Source organism: Gavia stellata, chromosome 6 (assembly GCF_030936135.1).
Source record: "Gavia stellata isolate bGavSte3 chromosome 6, bGavSte3.hap2, whole genome shotgun sequence".
NCBI classification, from domain to species: Eukaryota; Metazoa; Chordata; class Aves; order Gaviiformes; family Gaviidae; genus Gavia; species Gavia stellata.
Genome location: NC_082599.1, coordinates 23,145,899 through 23,161,967, shown reverse-complemented (window position 1 = coordinate 23,161,967; position 16,069 = coordinate 23,145,899). Strand labels below are relative to the sequence as shown.

At 42.3% G+C, this 16,069-nt stretch overlaps 1 protein-coding gene across 1 annotated transcript in view; it reads right to left on the bottom strand.

The window, feature by feature from the left end:
* The window catches only part of CUBN (cubilin), a 149,338-nt gene that overhangs the window by 95,178 nt on the left and 38,091 nt on the right, over positions 1-16,069 (bottom strand). The window contains exons 24-27 of the mRNA XM_059818798.1: positions 12,632-12,792; positions 11,918-12,099; positions 11,117-11,273; positions 7,381-7,568 (exon numbers count right to left, since the gene is read on the bottom strand). Coding sequence (XP_059674781.1) covers positions 7,381-7,568; positions 11,117-11,273; positions 11,918-12,099; positions 12,632-12,792 — 688 coding nt within the window. The remainder of the gene's footprint in view (positions 1-7,380; positions 7,569-11,116; positions 11,274-11,917; positions 12,100-12,631; positions 12,793-16,069) is intronic.

The following is a 16,069-nucleotide window of genomic DNA, read 5'->3' as shown; positions in this document are numbered from 1 at the left end:
AACTCCAGGCAAATCTGCTCATTCCTCTCTTTCTAGGAAAGGTTTAGTTCTGCAAATGATATAAAAATAATCATTTTCTTTAGCAAGGCTCTGGATTTATTATAAGAATGTAAGAAATACAGGATGTATCTTTGGACGAAATTTTAAAATTGTTTTACATATAGGAGTAGGAAATAACTGCTGTTTAAGAAAGGAATGCCTAGGAGACATCCACCTAGTTAGTCAACCCCAAGACCTGCACTCAAAACCTTATTTGTTCAGCATGATATTTTAAATCCCCAAGCTTGTATTAGGAGACCACCTCCACCTAACTACCATGCTGTCTGGATGGAGAAAGCCCCAGCCACCTGCACCAGGGCAGTCCTGGAGTCTCATCCATGCACACTGGATGGAGCAGGCTGAGTCGAAAGCAAGGCAGTCCAGTGCAGGAGTGCATAGGAAAAGCCTGCCTTTCTGCTAACAACTGTGGGTGCTTTGACCTCAAATCATGGCTCCATTGCCTGGGGCAAACTCAGGCTGCCCCAATGTCCTGTTCCTGATCCCATGCCTCTCCCTGAGGTACAGGCAGAGGTTCGCTGTCATGGCCAGCATCCAAACAGGTCCCTGAAGTGTCTCTCCTGCCTTTGCTGACCAAGGGGCTGCTTGGGGATCCAGGCCCCTGTGGCATTGGGATCACACATGCCTGCTCATGAGGCTGCAGCTATTTTGGTAGAGTGCCTGCTTTCCTCAGCGCCTCAGAAATTGGGGTGGTTCCTCCACAGCAAGAATCCACTCATGGTGGCTTTTGAGCTTGGGACAGTAATATTTCAAAAGTTATTCTTCAGCAGAAAGCTGCTACTGTGCGAAAAGCTCCTTAAAAAGAGACGGGGCTGTGTCTAGGAACACAGCAATGGGGGGGTGGGGGGGGTAGGATGGAGAAGGTGAGCCTGCTCTGAAAAGCCCAGGGGGGTCTGAGCAGTTTGCAGCGCTGCTGACTTGCATGCAGGGCTGAGTGCTGCTCCTCACTTGCTTTGCCAGCACAGATGAACTGAACTGCCAGTGCAAGCAATATCACACTGACACCATCAGAGGCCAGAGAGGGCAGGATCCGCTCTGGGAATCCCCCCATTTGAGAAAATTTGCATCATGCATAACTGTGGCAACTGAGGAGAGCTGCAGCTTGGTCTCAGCAAATAAAGACAGGAGAAAAGGGAAATATTCCTGCCTCTTAGGCTTTCAGGAAAGCAAAACCGCCTGCTCATGGGAATAACGGGGAGGGGAGGGACAAGACCTTCCTCAAAGTCCAGTGTGGTTTTCTCTGAGTCATACGGGGCTTCCCTTTTATGAGGGGAAGCTTTGACCAATTCAGATAGGGTTTCTCCAGCCACCATGTAATTTCGCATTGTGATGCCTGTGCTGAGTGGGATAAGCCACTTCATTGCACAGACAGTCTCACAGATGCTAGCCAGACTTCCCAGCAAAATTTGGAATACGGAAGAAGAACAGAGGAGAGAAGAATCCAGCTGCAACTAGATGAGTCCTAAATGCCCTTTCCCCAACAAGGGGCATGCACACTACCAATATGGTAGTATTTCACAGTCACTTCATTGTACAGTGCTTTTTCCTGAAGGTACAGGCCAAGTCACATTGCTCTGAGCTGTCAGGGTGTGGAAAACGCTGAGTCCATAAAGGTCTGACTCATTTTGGGAGTCCAAGAGCAGAGTCTGTGCTGGCTTCACTCGTGCTTCTTGTCATCTGAGGTTTCTGTAGTCATCAGGCAACCCTTTCATCACTAACAAATTTAGCTGTCTTGAGGGGTGGGGGGTTTTGTGTGCATTTGTAAGTCTGCTTCTAAGTAACCTTTCAAACAGCAAAGCCAAAGTGTACTTCAATTCTGGAAATGCAGGCAATTGGGACAACAAAAATCTGAGCCCTGAGCCAGTCTTGTCTAGGGTGGGCAGCTTTTTGGCCCAACACTCTCCTTCTGAGTATCCAGATCTCTCATTGAAAATCATTTCAAGGGCTAAGATTTCCTTGTGTACCAATGGTGAGGCCTGCCACAGAAACCCAAGGAGAATTAGTGCTTTTATCCTTAAAGTCTTACACTCAAGAACTTCTCATGGAGGCCCATAAACCCCTGAAGGAATTCAGCGATGGGCTGGCATGCTGCCAGCTTGAATGGTGATACATTAATGGATACCACTGCAGTCTGGCCAGCAGGCTGTAATTTGATGTCTGTGTGCAGAACCTGGATGGGTATATTTAATATATCATCTGCTTCCCCAGGGTGATGTACTCCTGCTGACATTTTATAAATCAATGCATGGCCATAAGCAAAGCTATTCTCTTTGTTTGGCAGCACTTTAAAAAGACACACTCATAAATAAACTGTAATAATGTTAATCTCCTAGTATGGTTTAAGCATATTTATTAATTACAAGTACAAAAGGGAGTAAAACTAGAAACAGGGTAGTCTTTTTTTTTTTCCCTATGATATGCTAATAAAAAAAGAGGATGACCAGCTGAGTGCAAGTGACAATTATCTAATGCAGTATGCCCAGATGGAAAAAAAGGATATTATGGCACATCCCTGGAATGCTACTGTGGTTTATAAAGGAAAAAAAAAAAGAACATATCCTGTTTCCACCAGAAGGAAATGAAACAGTTCTCAGAAGCATATGCTGTATTAATTACTGTACTCATTTTATAATATTCCACATACAAGGGTGCAATAGTATTTTAACCACTCTTAGCCTCATTGCTGAAAGAGCCTGGACTGCTTAAGTACACTGGCAGTAAGCAAGCAAGGAAGTGCTTTATTCCAAAGAGGAACTCTGTCCTGCCCTGCATAACTGTTGTTATCAGGCATTCGTTTGCCCCCGTAAGATGTTCTTTGGCATTAAACCAATGATAATTCCATCTTTGCCACTAGACTAACATGCTGCACAGACCAAAGGGGTGAGACTCGAACTGAGAGTCCTGAAACTTGTCTTGCTGCATGGCACAATATTACTATCTGCTTATCAGGCTGGTGGCATCTTGCAAAAGGCTGGGCAAGGTCTTCCCTGTACTTATTAAAAGCAGATGCTAAACAGACTAGACTTCAAGGGATGGTTGTACTTTCTGAGCAGAAGAACATAGAGGAAGATTGTCACTGAAGGACAGAAAGATTAGTGGTTTTCAAATTATATTTTTCTTGGATAAGACAGGAGTAAATTTCAGTCCTACTGCAAGACTCTGATCTTCAGGGCAATAACGTGACATTCTCCTTACTTATAGAATAGCTTTGCCTCTGTGGAGATTATGTTCTGTCATACTAAATAAGAAGGTAATACATCATTAAAGATGGGGAGTTAAATATATGCTTGTTCAGCTAATAACCTGGTGAATGTAGAGGAAGGAATGACATTTCTATGTCATTGTCTGCAATATCTCACTGGCTACAGCCTGATGACTCCTCTAGAAAGACTAATGTTGGGTCATTAAGCCAAGCCATAGCACGCAATATAATTTAAAGACCATCCAATCTAATTACAGTTAGTGCAGCATCACTAGGAAACAAGTCTGCTATTTGGTATGCCTTGTATCATATCATTGCCACTTCTGTACATGTCTTCATCAGAAGCAATTAATCTCATATTCTTGAAACTGCGCTGTAAACCTCCTTGCAAAATGTCACATATCCTGTGAGCATTACTAGCAATGAGCCAACATCCTCTGACAGGCCATGAAACACTGCACACTGCTTATTTGTTGAGAAAGTGCTCATATGAGATTCATGCTAGAGACTGACATTATTAAAAACTGCAGTTTCGCCTCCCTCCCACACTGCCCCTTCTCAATTTCTGGCATGTATGCATGGGGGAAAAAAATTGCCACCAAGTAAGAAGAACAGGGCTTTTTCCTTCCTGCTTGACACAGGTATAAATAGTTGTACATGCTGAAGTAGTGAGATGCAGACACTGCCCAGGCCAAACCGAGTCAGAGTCACTCAAGGCTCCCTGCAGAGAGGGAGTGCTGTTCACCATGAGTAATATCAGCCAGCTGCTTCAACTGGAGGTCTGGCTCACAAGAAGCATCCCATGATCAAAGGAGAAAAGGAAATAGGTAACGCAATACATGGCTGACTTCTCATTGTACAGCTGTGACTGCATTTCAGTCTGGGACAGCCACACATGGTACTTGCATTATTTGTATTCTTTGGACTGCTGACTATCTTTTTCCTTGTCCTGTATTTGACACAGTTATTTGCTCTAAGTAACAATAATATCTTTGGTAACTGACAACCACTAGGAATACCTGTGTGTAGCAACATTTGGTTTTGTCATTATTCTACACATTTAATTTCTGACTCATATGAGGACTAAGCCAGGAAGCAAATAGCAAATTAATATATTCTGTGTATATCAGACTGAATTAGTCACAAGGCAAAATGATCTTATTGTATACTACATGTGGGTTTGGGTCGGAAGCATAAGTCATAATTAAATACGAAGCTGAAGAACAGGCCCTTTTCCAGTATGGAGACTGGGACCAAAACCACAGTGTCCAGTGGGCCAGGTCCAGCGGTATTCAGGAAAGCAGCTTGCCCAGTCTAGCTGTCCCCACCCCACCAAGCACCGTGATTTTCTCCTTCAGAATTCAGAAAGATTTCAAAAAAATCAGAGCTCTAATTTGAGACATTTGCAATGTCATAAAAATATGTCCACATGCATTAAATCTTTTTCTCCCACTGACTTTTAAAAGCAGCTCTGCTATTGTGTTTTTTTTTTTTTGCAACTGCCATTTCTTGATTGTACTTTGCTTAGGCAGGTTGGCTCTCTGCCGTAACACCTCTGCAGCATTTAATCTTGTCTTTCTCCATCACATATCACTTTCCCTTACTCCCTGTACTACCACAACTGTGATCATCATCTAATCCAACCTAACAGCTAACTCTTGTCTGTCCCATCCCCAGCCTCCCAGCAAGTAGCAGCAAAAGTTGTCACCAACCCTGCCATCTGCTAGCTGTCATGGAGCACCAGACTGCTACTGTCAGGGCTGCCACAGAGCTAAAAAGACAAGTAGGGTGTTGCTGCCTGCTGCAAGGGGCTGACGTGGGAGAGCTGCTGCCACCAAACCCAAAAGAAGATGGGAAAAGGGGCACCTAAAAGCTCCTGGGGAAAAAGAGCACCTGATCAGCACCAGTGGCCATTCCTGTTTGTGAGTACACTACATGGAAACGGTGTGAGCAGCAGCTTCCCATTTCCTCCAAGAAAACGGTGAAGGGCTCTGGTGCATGGTCCACACACCACCCACTTGGACTACAGTGAGCAGGATTATACCTCTATTTTCCCAGTGTTATACTCAGCCAGGGCATCAGAGCTTTCCCCTTTTAGGCCTCTTTGCAATAAAAGAATCTCAAAACTAGCATGTGGCGAAAAGTAATTTATCTTAGCTGAACAGCTATGAGTAGGTTTTTTTATTAACCTTTTTTCCAATTTGCGGTGGCATCAGACTCCACATGGATTTCAGACAGCAAAGTCCCAAATATCTGCAGTCTGCTTAGAAAGTGAGCTGCACACTTGTTCCAGATGATTCCCCCTTTCCCCTACACCACAGAGCACTCACAGCCTTGCCAACATGCTCCCCTTTCGCAAGACGCAGGGTGGGAGCAAACACTATTCAGTTCGCTGGCTGGTTCAACCTTGTTCTCTTTTTTACACTATGGCACATATTTGTGCAGCATGCAACAACCAAGTGAGAACATCTTTTCCAAGTGGTATTTCTTAATGGCATTTGGAGAAAGATTTGTAAGTAATGTCACATGAATGCAAATTAAAGCCTCCTTAACACACTTCCATGACTCTGTTTTTCCCTTGCATTTTCTTCTTTATACCTCTTTCAGTCTGTATTTTCTTTGATTGGAAGCACTGAAAAATTGTTAAAACAAAGAGTGCAAGTACTTTTCTGCTCCCTGCCTCCTCACTCCCTCCAATATGTTTTATTTCTGTTCTTTTAAGTGCTTTGGATTAGGTCCTTGCCTCTGGCACTATTCCTCCAGCCTTGACTTATGTCCAGAATAGTGTCTTCTGGCAAGTATCTTGCTCCTCACTGGCTGGCTACTGTGTGCAAGGCTCCTGCTTTTCATGGATCAAGGGCTTAGGCATCTTGAGACTAGCACTTGGCACCAATGTTTCGTTTTCAGCCTCCTCACAAAAATGAACCAGTTAGTTCTCAATACAGTGCTCCCTTGTTTATTTTCTTCACATGTCTATTCTTTCTTTCCATTCCTGGCAACAAAGAGAAGAAAGCTGGAAGAACACCACTTTTGCCAGTTTATTACCAATTTTGAGCTGTGAAAGCTGGCATAGTAAGGAGGTAGAGGGAGCAAGGGAGGACATCTAAAGGGAACAGATTAGCCCATCACCAGGCCTGTTGCTGGACCTTCTGCAAGACCCCAGTGTAAGTAAGTATCCCCAGAAACGTAGGCACTATTCCTTAGCCCTCTCTTTGGCTGTAAGTAGCCTTCTCTAACACTTCTCTAAATTTCAATTCCTCTTGTGCAAAACCTAAGTAGAGCACAGGGGCTACATGCTGGCATCCTGTACAAGGGTGAAATCTGAAGGATAGATTAGTTCAGCAAAACAGTGAAATTGTAGGTAGGAGATTATAATCCTCAGTATAGTAGTGATCATGACTACACTCTACTTCCCACAGTATGAAGTACAAAACTGAGAGAAAATATATTTTCAGTTGTCCTAGAAATAAAATATTGGAGGAAATGAAAATAAAGGGTACTTGGTTTTAGATTGACTGGATGGTTTTATTCGGCTAAAAATTTCTCATTTTTTTGTGGGTAAATTCAGTTCCTTTCAGTCCCTTTAAAGAAGCAGATTAATTATGAAAAGGAAAATATAAACAGGAGACACAGTAACCCTCCCTTTCAAAATGTAGAAATGACACATTCTAAAGTTTTTGAGCATTCCCCACTCCTTCTCAGATAAAAACAAGAGGAAAATAATTGGCCTCATTGCCTTTTTGCAATCAATTTACTAGTCCCAGGATTTCTTCTTCTTTACATGAAGCTGGAATCATGACATCTCACTTCATCCATAAGAGCCAGTGCATCTAATCTAGGGTGGTAGCTAGACTCTCTGTAGCAAATCTAGACACCTGCAAAGTGGTTCATCCTCCCTATTGCAGACACCTGTCTAAAGGTAGAATGAAGTGCTCTCTGGCAATGCTTCACTCCCTACTGACCGCAGAGGCAATAGGGACAAATCGTTTGGACTCAACACTTGAGTTTTAATGGCTAAATTTAGGTAAGATAAATTTTCCCTTGGTCTTCTGCATCCTTGTTTTTTTTTTTTTTATTGGTGAAGACCTGATTTTTCTTGTTTCTAGAACCTGGGTACATACCTTCAAGAAGTCACGGTCACAGTCAGATCCATCTTCTAAATCAAAGGCTGTGAAGCTATAGTTGAGTGTGTTCCCCTTTGTAGTTTGGATAGTCCAGCTACAGTGCTCATTTAATGGGTAATTATTTGGATAATTTAAACTTTCCAATATGCCATGGCTACGATTAACAGTCAGTACTTCGTGGCAAACTGAAAAAAAAGTGATAATAAATTATATTTATGCAGTGCTTATTAGCCCAGTATCTCAAAAAATTACTAACTGACGTTACCGATAGCATTACAAGGTGAGAAATATTTTTATTCACAGATTAGAGAAGTCATACAGAAAGAGAATTGTGACCTATTGAAGAACATATTGCATATGTTGCAAACAAAATCCAGACTTTCAAATTTGAATTCTTCAGCTCTATCATGTCCTTCTTTTCTGACACTTGCAGACACATCAGTATATGTAGTACATATATTTTTGGCAGTTTTCTTTAATTCTAAATACATGGTTATTCCTGAAATAGGTTTTCTTCTATTTATTTTTTTTAAACTAATAATAGAAATTTGTCCTGTCATTTGAAAAAATTTTGGGAGGGTGCTCAACAAAGATTGACTAATGGATTAAAGTGGTTTATTTCAGCAAACCAGAAAAAAATTATACTCACAGAATCACAGAATCACAGAATCATTAAGGTTGGAAAAGACCTGTAAGATTATCAAGTCCAACCATCACCCCAACACCACCATGCCCACTAAACCTTGTCCCACAATGCCACGTCCACACGTTCCTTGAACACCTCCAGTGATGGTGACTCAACCACCTCCCTGAGCAGCCTGTTCCAGTGTTTCACCACTCTCTCAGTAAAGAAACTTTTCCTAATATCCAGCCTGAACCACCCCTGGTGCAACTTGAGGCCATTTCCTCTTGTCCTGTCGCTAGTCACTTGGGAGAAGAGACCAACACCCACCTCTCTGCAACCCCCTTTCAGGTAATTGTAGAGAGTGATGAGGTCTCTCCTCAGCCTCCTCTTCTCCAGGCTGAACAACCCCACTTCCCTCAGCCACTCCTCATAAGACTTGTGCTCCAGACCCCTCACCAGCTTCGTTGCCCTTCTCTGGACACGCTCCAGCACCTCAATGTCCTTCTTGTAGTGAGGGGCCAAAACTGAACACAGGATTTGAGGTGCGGCCTCACCAGCGCCGAGTACAGGGGCACGATCACCTCCCTACTCCTGCTGGCCACACTGTTTCTGATACAGGCCAGGATGCCGTTGGCCTTCTTGGCCACCTGGGCATCATATTCAGCCAGCTCATATTCAGCCGGCTGTCAATCAACACCCCCAGGTCCTTTTCTGCAGGGGAGCTTTGCAGCCACTCGTCCCCCAGCCTGTAGCGTTGCATGGGGTTGTTGTGACCCAAGTGCAGGACCCGGCACTTGGCCTTGTTGAACCGCATACAATTGGCCTCGGCCATCCAGCCTGTCCAGATCCCTCTGCAGAGCCTTCCTACCCTCGAGCAGATCAACACTCCCGCCCAACTTGATGTCATCTGCAAACTTGCTGAGGGAGCATTCAATCCCCTCATCTAGATCATTGATAAGGATATTAAACAAGACCGGCCCCAAAACTGAGCCTTGGGGGACTCCACCTGTGACTGGCTGCCAACTGGATTTCGCTCCGTCCACCACGACTCTCTGGGCTCAGCCATCCAGCCAGTAAATCCCTGGCTGAAACAATAAACGGAAACTATATTACTTGTATTAGATTTTCTAGCTCCAGGAACTGGAAGTATAAATGAAATTCTTTAAAAAAGAGCCATGATTTTCCTTGTGAGTCATCCAATAGCATCTTAGCATAAGAACTATAATAATGAGAGCTTTCCTTGAAGTTCAGAGAAAGTGAAAAAGAAACTAAACTAGATAATGAGTGAAATTACAGTTATGGCATTAGGTCAGTGAGTCTCATTTTCCAATATCCCACTTTCACTAAAGACAGAAAATATCAATGTGGGCAATCCCTTGTTAGGAAACAGCATACAATGTGTATTGGGAGCACACCAGTATAATGCACAGAGAAGAAGTGGGCAGGAGGCATGGAGCAGGACAGGCTGTTTGCTTTGTACAGCAAATCTGCAGTGTTTGAACAGCAGAAATAGCTGACAATCCCTCGCAAAACTCTTATATTGTCTGTCACTAGGGATACTACCTCTACCACCTCCTGCAAATTTTTTTTATTCTTTCCAAATGATTTACAGAGCAGCGAGGTCTGTGTTTTTAAGACTTCAAAATGGTCAGGATACAGCCGAAGGTCAGGGTCAGGTGGAGTGGAGCTTTTCTGCAAAGCTACACTGAAGCATACAACTGTTTGAAAGGACCAGGATGAAGAGCACAAAATGGATTTTGAAGAATGCAAGATGTATAAAAGTTGCTATCCCCTGCCATCAAGATTTTATTAGAAACATATCAGACACAAAGGTGCCTTTGAATGTTAACTTGATACCATGTTTTCCTTTGCTATGTTTTCCAATTCACCATTACATTTCTTTCATGTACACGTAAATGCATCTGGCATCTAAGCATCCTTATTTTATACCACTACTTCCAACATAATTTTAGCTTCTGGGCAAGACATTGAAAGCTTTTTCAGATGCATCTTCAGGAATTAAATATGAATGTAAAATGTAGATCACATTATCTGATAGCTCAGGTTCTACATCTGAGTGCTTTGAAAGTGCTCTTTCTGCTTAATTAGTGAAACAAGGGGAACCCTTTCCTAATATATCATCTTGACTTTGCAGTCTGAAAAGTACATGGTAGATGAATCTGCCATATCTTTTAACGAATGAGGGAGACAAAGCTCCCTCACTCTTCTAATTATTGTATGTGCCATGTGTGGCACATAATCCATTTACTGTTGTCCAATCCTAGGACAACTTAATGTCTATAAATCTACAGCAGTCCCTATCACTTGGGCATGTATGTATGTGGTGAAATTCCGTATCTTCCAATGTGCATTTAACCATATATGCTAGAGTGTATAAGGAAAAAAGTAAACACTGGGATGATATTCAAGGTTATAACTGGGAACAAAATAACTTTAAATTGTCATGTATCTTCTTGGATTTTTCTCCAAATGTTATTATTCTGGTATTTCTGGGGTAGAACTAATTTACAAAAAAATGTTTGCAAGAAAAATGTGACCCTTACCATAAGATATGAAACCATAAGAAATTAAACTTTTTCAAGTGTTCCTGGTAGGCTAAATGACCCTAATCACCCACAATGATCCAGGATGGCTGGGCGGAACTCGCTTGTCCTTTGCCATCCTGCCTCACAAGCAGCTAGAAGAGCAGAGAGACTTGCTCTATCTGCCTTATCTGTTAAAAAGTCAGGAGACTGGGTGAGCAGAAGAGCGAGAACAGTCCAATCTATCCTGTTATAGACTTCCAGCACTTGTTAGATTCCAAGTAAATCTGGAGTGGTAAGTGCCACTGGTGCAGGTAATAGAAGTAGAGTAACCTCACCAGCTTTCTTCTAGGGAGGAGATAATCTCCATCACGGGTAGTTGGGCAGGTAATTTTCAGCTCTCTGTGTTCTGTGATTGTAGCAGACTAGAGAATCTGGGTCGATAATAATCTCTATACATTGTCCCCTGCTCATGAATAGGTAAGATCATGGGCTGCAAGAAGCAGTTTCAGGAACAAGCTGAACTGTAGAAACATGTTCTTCTCATCTTCTTTTACTTACTTACCCTGTTTGTATTTGGCTAAAAAACCTCCACCTCGCAGACTGCTATCTGTCCTTAGTTTTACATACATGCTGTCTCCACTGGAATGGATGAGTTGTGGTATCTGATTCCCACAAAATTTACCTAGCTGTTTAGCATTACTGCTGTTGCCATCATATACCTTAAAAAAAAAAAAAAAAAAAAATTAATAATGCTGATGACATTACAAATCCAAGTAATTTCCCCCTGACAAATGTCTGCTTAGGGAATTGTTACTGGGTATACAAGAGGTTAAATTCTATTTCTGCTCAAAGGAAGCCTGACAGGCATTTCAGAAACAAGCAAATCTGTGGAAAAACAGGAAGGCTGTAACTGAATACTGGTGGGTTTTGAGGGGCTTAGTCACCAAGAGGGGAAAACTGCATTCCATTTCAACTCTATTAAAAATATTCACATAACTTATGCAACAATTCAGATATGAAATTTGGGATTAACACTGTTGTGCCTTTTTTGTTGTAATTTACTAAGAGAGCATACTAAGGCCTTGGTCCAAAACACAGCAAATTTAGAAGATATAGACAGATTCTTGTTTCAGTGGCCTTTCTATCTAGACATAAATGCTTTTCTTACCAGCAGGTACACAGACACTGCTGCCTTACTTCTCACTGCTCTGTGATATGAAAGTAGCATGTCAACATAGAGCTTTCCTATTCTGAGTCGGTTCACTTATGAACGTTTGAAGACCAGTGCCATGTGTTTTTCCTTGCCTGTGTGCTCATCGTGCTCAGCTGCCTCCTACGGAGCAAAGCATTATAGGGTACATACCGCAAGGTAATCGAAGTTGCACTTTGGGTGATACTCTAGATGGAACTGTTCAAACTGGATTTCGAATGGGGTTCCTTGGCTTCCTCTGAGCAACCAGTAGCACTCTGAATTGTGGTAATAAGGCATAGGGTAGTTGGGAGACATGAAGATACCAGAAGCTGTCATCAAAGTCCCACCACAACCTGAAAATGGCAAAGAAACCAAACCAACATTTAACACATAGAAGAATAGAGAATTAGATATGATGTGTGAGATTCATACTCCTGACCTCCTTAACATGCCCTGAACATCTTCAGTAATGCCCCAAAAATCTGCATTTAGCCAACAGTGTTGTAAGCAGAAAAGAGCACATAGCACCTAGAAATATTAACTATCTAACTTGAAGAGTGCTCCTGATAGGTAGTTAATCTTCAAATAGAAACTTCTCCTTTAAATTCTTGGTTACTGCTTTCCTAAACATGCAAGAAAGTTGATGCTTCATTATATCTAGGGAATAGTTTATCCTTCCCTGCGGAGATAAAGAAAGCCCAAGGATCAGGAAAGTTGTGTCCTTGATCTTAACAACATGAACATATGTTGCTATATAATTAGCAGACAGAGTTTAGAAGATGGGAAGCAGAAAAGATGTGGGGGAAAAGCTGAGAAATTAAATACAATTGAAAGATCAAAAATGAGACGTGTAAAATGGTTTTATACTTGATGTGGTCATTTTACCTGCTGATGTACCATCCCACTCTGCTGAAAATCCCCTTCTTGTGCCAAATATGTCACTTACAAACTTTATCCACAGCTTGTTACCATGAGAGATTGTAACAGGAGGCAGTTCTGTACCACAGTATTTTCCAAGAGAAGGAGAAGTTTCATAGCCTCCATCTCTAGAACGATAGAGAAAAAAAACCTTTGGTAAAAGAGGGAAACCATGAGAAATGTTAACAAATCAAAAATCCTGGGATTCTCTCAGGCCTGGGAAAGGCTAATCCTGGCTCTTCATCCTCCACAGAAATACAGCTACCAACTACTGGAGGAGTCCTGCTACTTGCAGTAAGAAGTCCTACCACAAGAACCTTCTTGCTGGGTATGTCCACTCTCTCGTCTCAGCAGCTTGTCCAGAAGACTCAAAAAGTGTCTCAAGCAGACTTGATGCTGCAGAGGCAGGACCTTCTCTGTATTCTACAAGGTGGCAATCACTGGTGTAACCAAAGGTAATCTTCTAATTTGAAGATATAACAGTTTGCTGGCTTCTCACTGTTTAGCCTGGCACAAAACCAGATTAGCTGACCTATTAAAAAAACATGTTTATTTGCCACCACACAAATGGGAACCCATTTCTCAGAACTGATATGATGCATGTTTTGAAATAATTTCTTAGCCTTCAGAATTGTTTCTACAACCACTTATTTCCTATTTTTAAATTAAGTAATATTTCCAGTAGTATTTTTTAATACTGTAATCAGGATGCACATTTAATGTTCTGTTTTGCTACCTGCACATGTCTTATGGGAATAAAAAAGATGGTAACAACCTGCTTATCAGTTGCTTTCTAACCTTATCTTTAAGCACTTTCATATTAGAAATACCCTACAGGTCATTGGGGCAATAATAAATACATTTATATCTATATATGGGTGTGACCTTGATATGATGCTTTTTAAGTGGACAGTAATACTTTCAATTAAATTTTCACAGGTTTATACCTGCTTTTGAGAGAAATTTCTACTTAGGCCTTGCCACTCTGTTTTCTTGTCATCCTCCCAGCTTAAACTGCTTGCCGCTATCTCAGGTTACTGACAGTTGAAGAACTGTGCCAGAACCTCCCCTCACTTGCATCTCAGCCTCTGCAGCTGTGGTCAGATGAACAATTTTCTTAGTTGACTGAATGCAATTTATCAAAGGACACCTCAGGACAAGAAATCAGAGTGGCACCTCATCTAAGATTTATGTAGCTACCCTATATAACAGTATCAGGTTTGATGAGACATTCTGGAAATCCAGTTATGGCAGCAGGAATGTGCTGAGTTGCACTTAGCAGTGTTCTGGCCATCTCTTAAAACCTGTTTAATGCTGTTGAGCTCTTCACAGTGACAACAGAGTTAGATTTACCTAATAAATGAAAGTTTTCAGTTCTCAAGGTGAAAAAGTGAAAGAAAAGCCTGTTATAATTCAGGTCTACCCCAAATTAAGGTGCTAACTTTTAAAATAAAGTTAGATTAAATTTAATCTCAGAATGTTGTTTTAAAATGAAAAAATGAAACACTTTACTTCTTAAAAAATATTGAAAAAGCCTTTCAGTTTTTCAAAACTTTCTCCAGTTTGTATGGACAGCTGAAAACACCAGCTAATTAAGCAGGAAATCAGAATCTCAATACTGCAACTTCAGCAAGCAGCTTTTTGTTTGGTTCTAAAAAATAAGACACTACTTATGGAGAAATAACCCATACAAAATATGTGGTATAACGTTCAGAATGAGTTTTATCATGGTGCCCATCGAGGTCATGGAAACTCGTGGCATGCTCAGAATGAAAAATCACACTGGCTTTCTGCAGTCATGGTTCATCTAAAGAGCTGCGTCATGAGGACAAAAATGGGTCCACTGACACTGCAAAGTGCAAATCCCACACAGCAACACAGCAGAAAGGAAGTGCACTTGGCGCAGCTGTATTGTAAGCATGCAGCTAACCTTCCTGCAAATATTACTTTCTTCTACTTGTCTCTGTCCTGTAAAATTTACTAGAAATCACCATGCTAATATCCTAAGTTTAATGGTGATGCCAGTATAGACAAATATCACAGATTATGTACATGTTCCTAGTGCTGCATCACAGAATAGCTGCTGTTTAAACATGATAAACATAAAAGAGAATATAGAATCATAGAATCATAGAATAGTTTGGGTTGGAAATGACCTTTAAAAATCATCTAGTCCAATCCCCCCTGCAATGAGCAGGCACATCTTCAAGTAGATCAGGTTACTCAGAGCCCCATCCAGCCTGACCTTGAACATTTCCAGGGATAGGGCATCTACCACCTCTCTGGGCAACCTGTTCCAGTGTTTCACCACCCTCATCATAAAAAATTTCATCCTTACATCTAGTCTAAATCTATCCTCTTTTAGTTTAAAACCATTACCCCTTGTCCTATCGCAATAGGCCCTACTAAAAAGTTTGACCCCCGCTTTCTTATAAGCCCCCTCTAAGTATTGACAGGCTGCAATAAGATCTCCCCAGAGCCTTCTCTACTCCAGGCTGAGAAACTCCAACTCTCTCAGCCTTTCTTCATAGGAGAGGTGTTCCATCAGTCTGATCATTTTTATGGCCCTCCTCTGGATCTGCTCCAACAAGTCCATGTCTTTCCTGTGCTGACGGCTCCAGAGCTGGACACAGTACTCCAGATGGAGTCTCACCAGAGCAGAGTAGAGGGGCACAATCACCTCCCTCGACCTGTTGGCCACGCTTCTTTCGATGCAGGCCAGTATATGGCTGGCTTTCTGGGCTGCGAGCGCACATTCCCGGCTCATGTCCAGCTTCTCATCCACCAACACCCCCAAGTCCTTCTCCTCAGGGTTCCTCTCAATCCCTTCATTCCCCAGCCTGTATTGATACCAGGGGTTGCCCCAACGCAGGTGCAGGACCTTGCACTTGGCCTTGTTGAACCTCATGATGTTCACATGGGCCACTTCTCGAGCTTGTCCAGGTCCCTCTGGATGGTATCTCATCCCTCAGGCATGTCAACCGCACCATTCAGCTTGGTATCATCTGCAAACTTGCTGAGGGTGCACGTGCTCCCACTATGTCATTCATGAAGATATTAAACAGTACTGGTTCCAATATGGACCCCTGAGGGACACTACTTGTCACCGATCTCCATCTGGACATTAAGCCATAGACCACTACCCTCTGGATGTGACCATCCAACCAATTCCTTGTCCATCGAACAGTCCACCCATCAAATCCATATCTCTCCAATTTAAAGAGAAGGATGTTGTGGGGGACCGTGTCAAAGGCCTTACAGAAGTCCAGATAGATGACATCCGTAGCTCTTCCCTTGTCCACTGATGTAGTCACTCCGTCATAGAAGGCCACTAGGTTAGTCAGGCAGGACTTGCCCTTGGTGAAGCCATGCTCCCTGTCCTCCATGTGCCCTAGCATAGCTTCT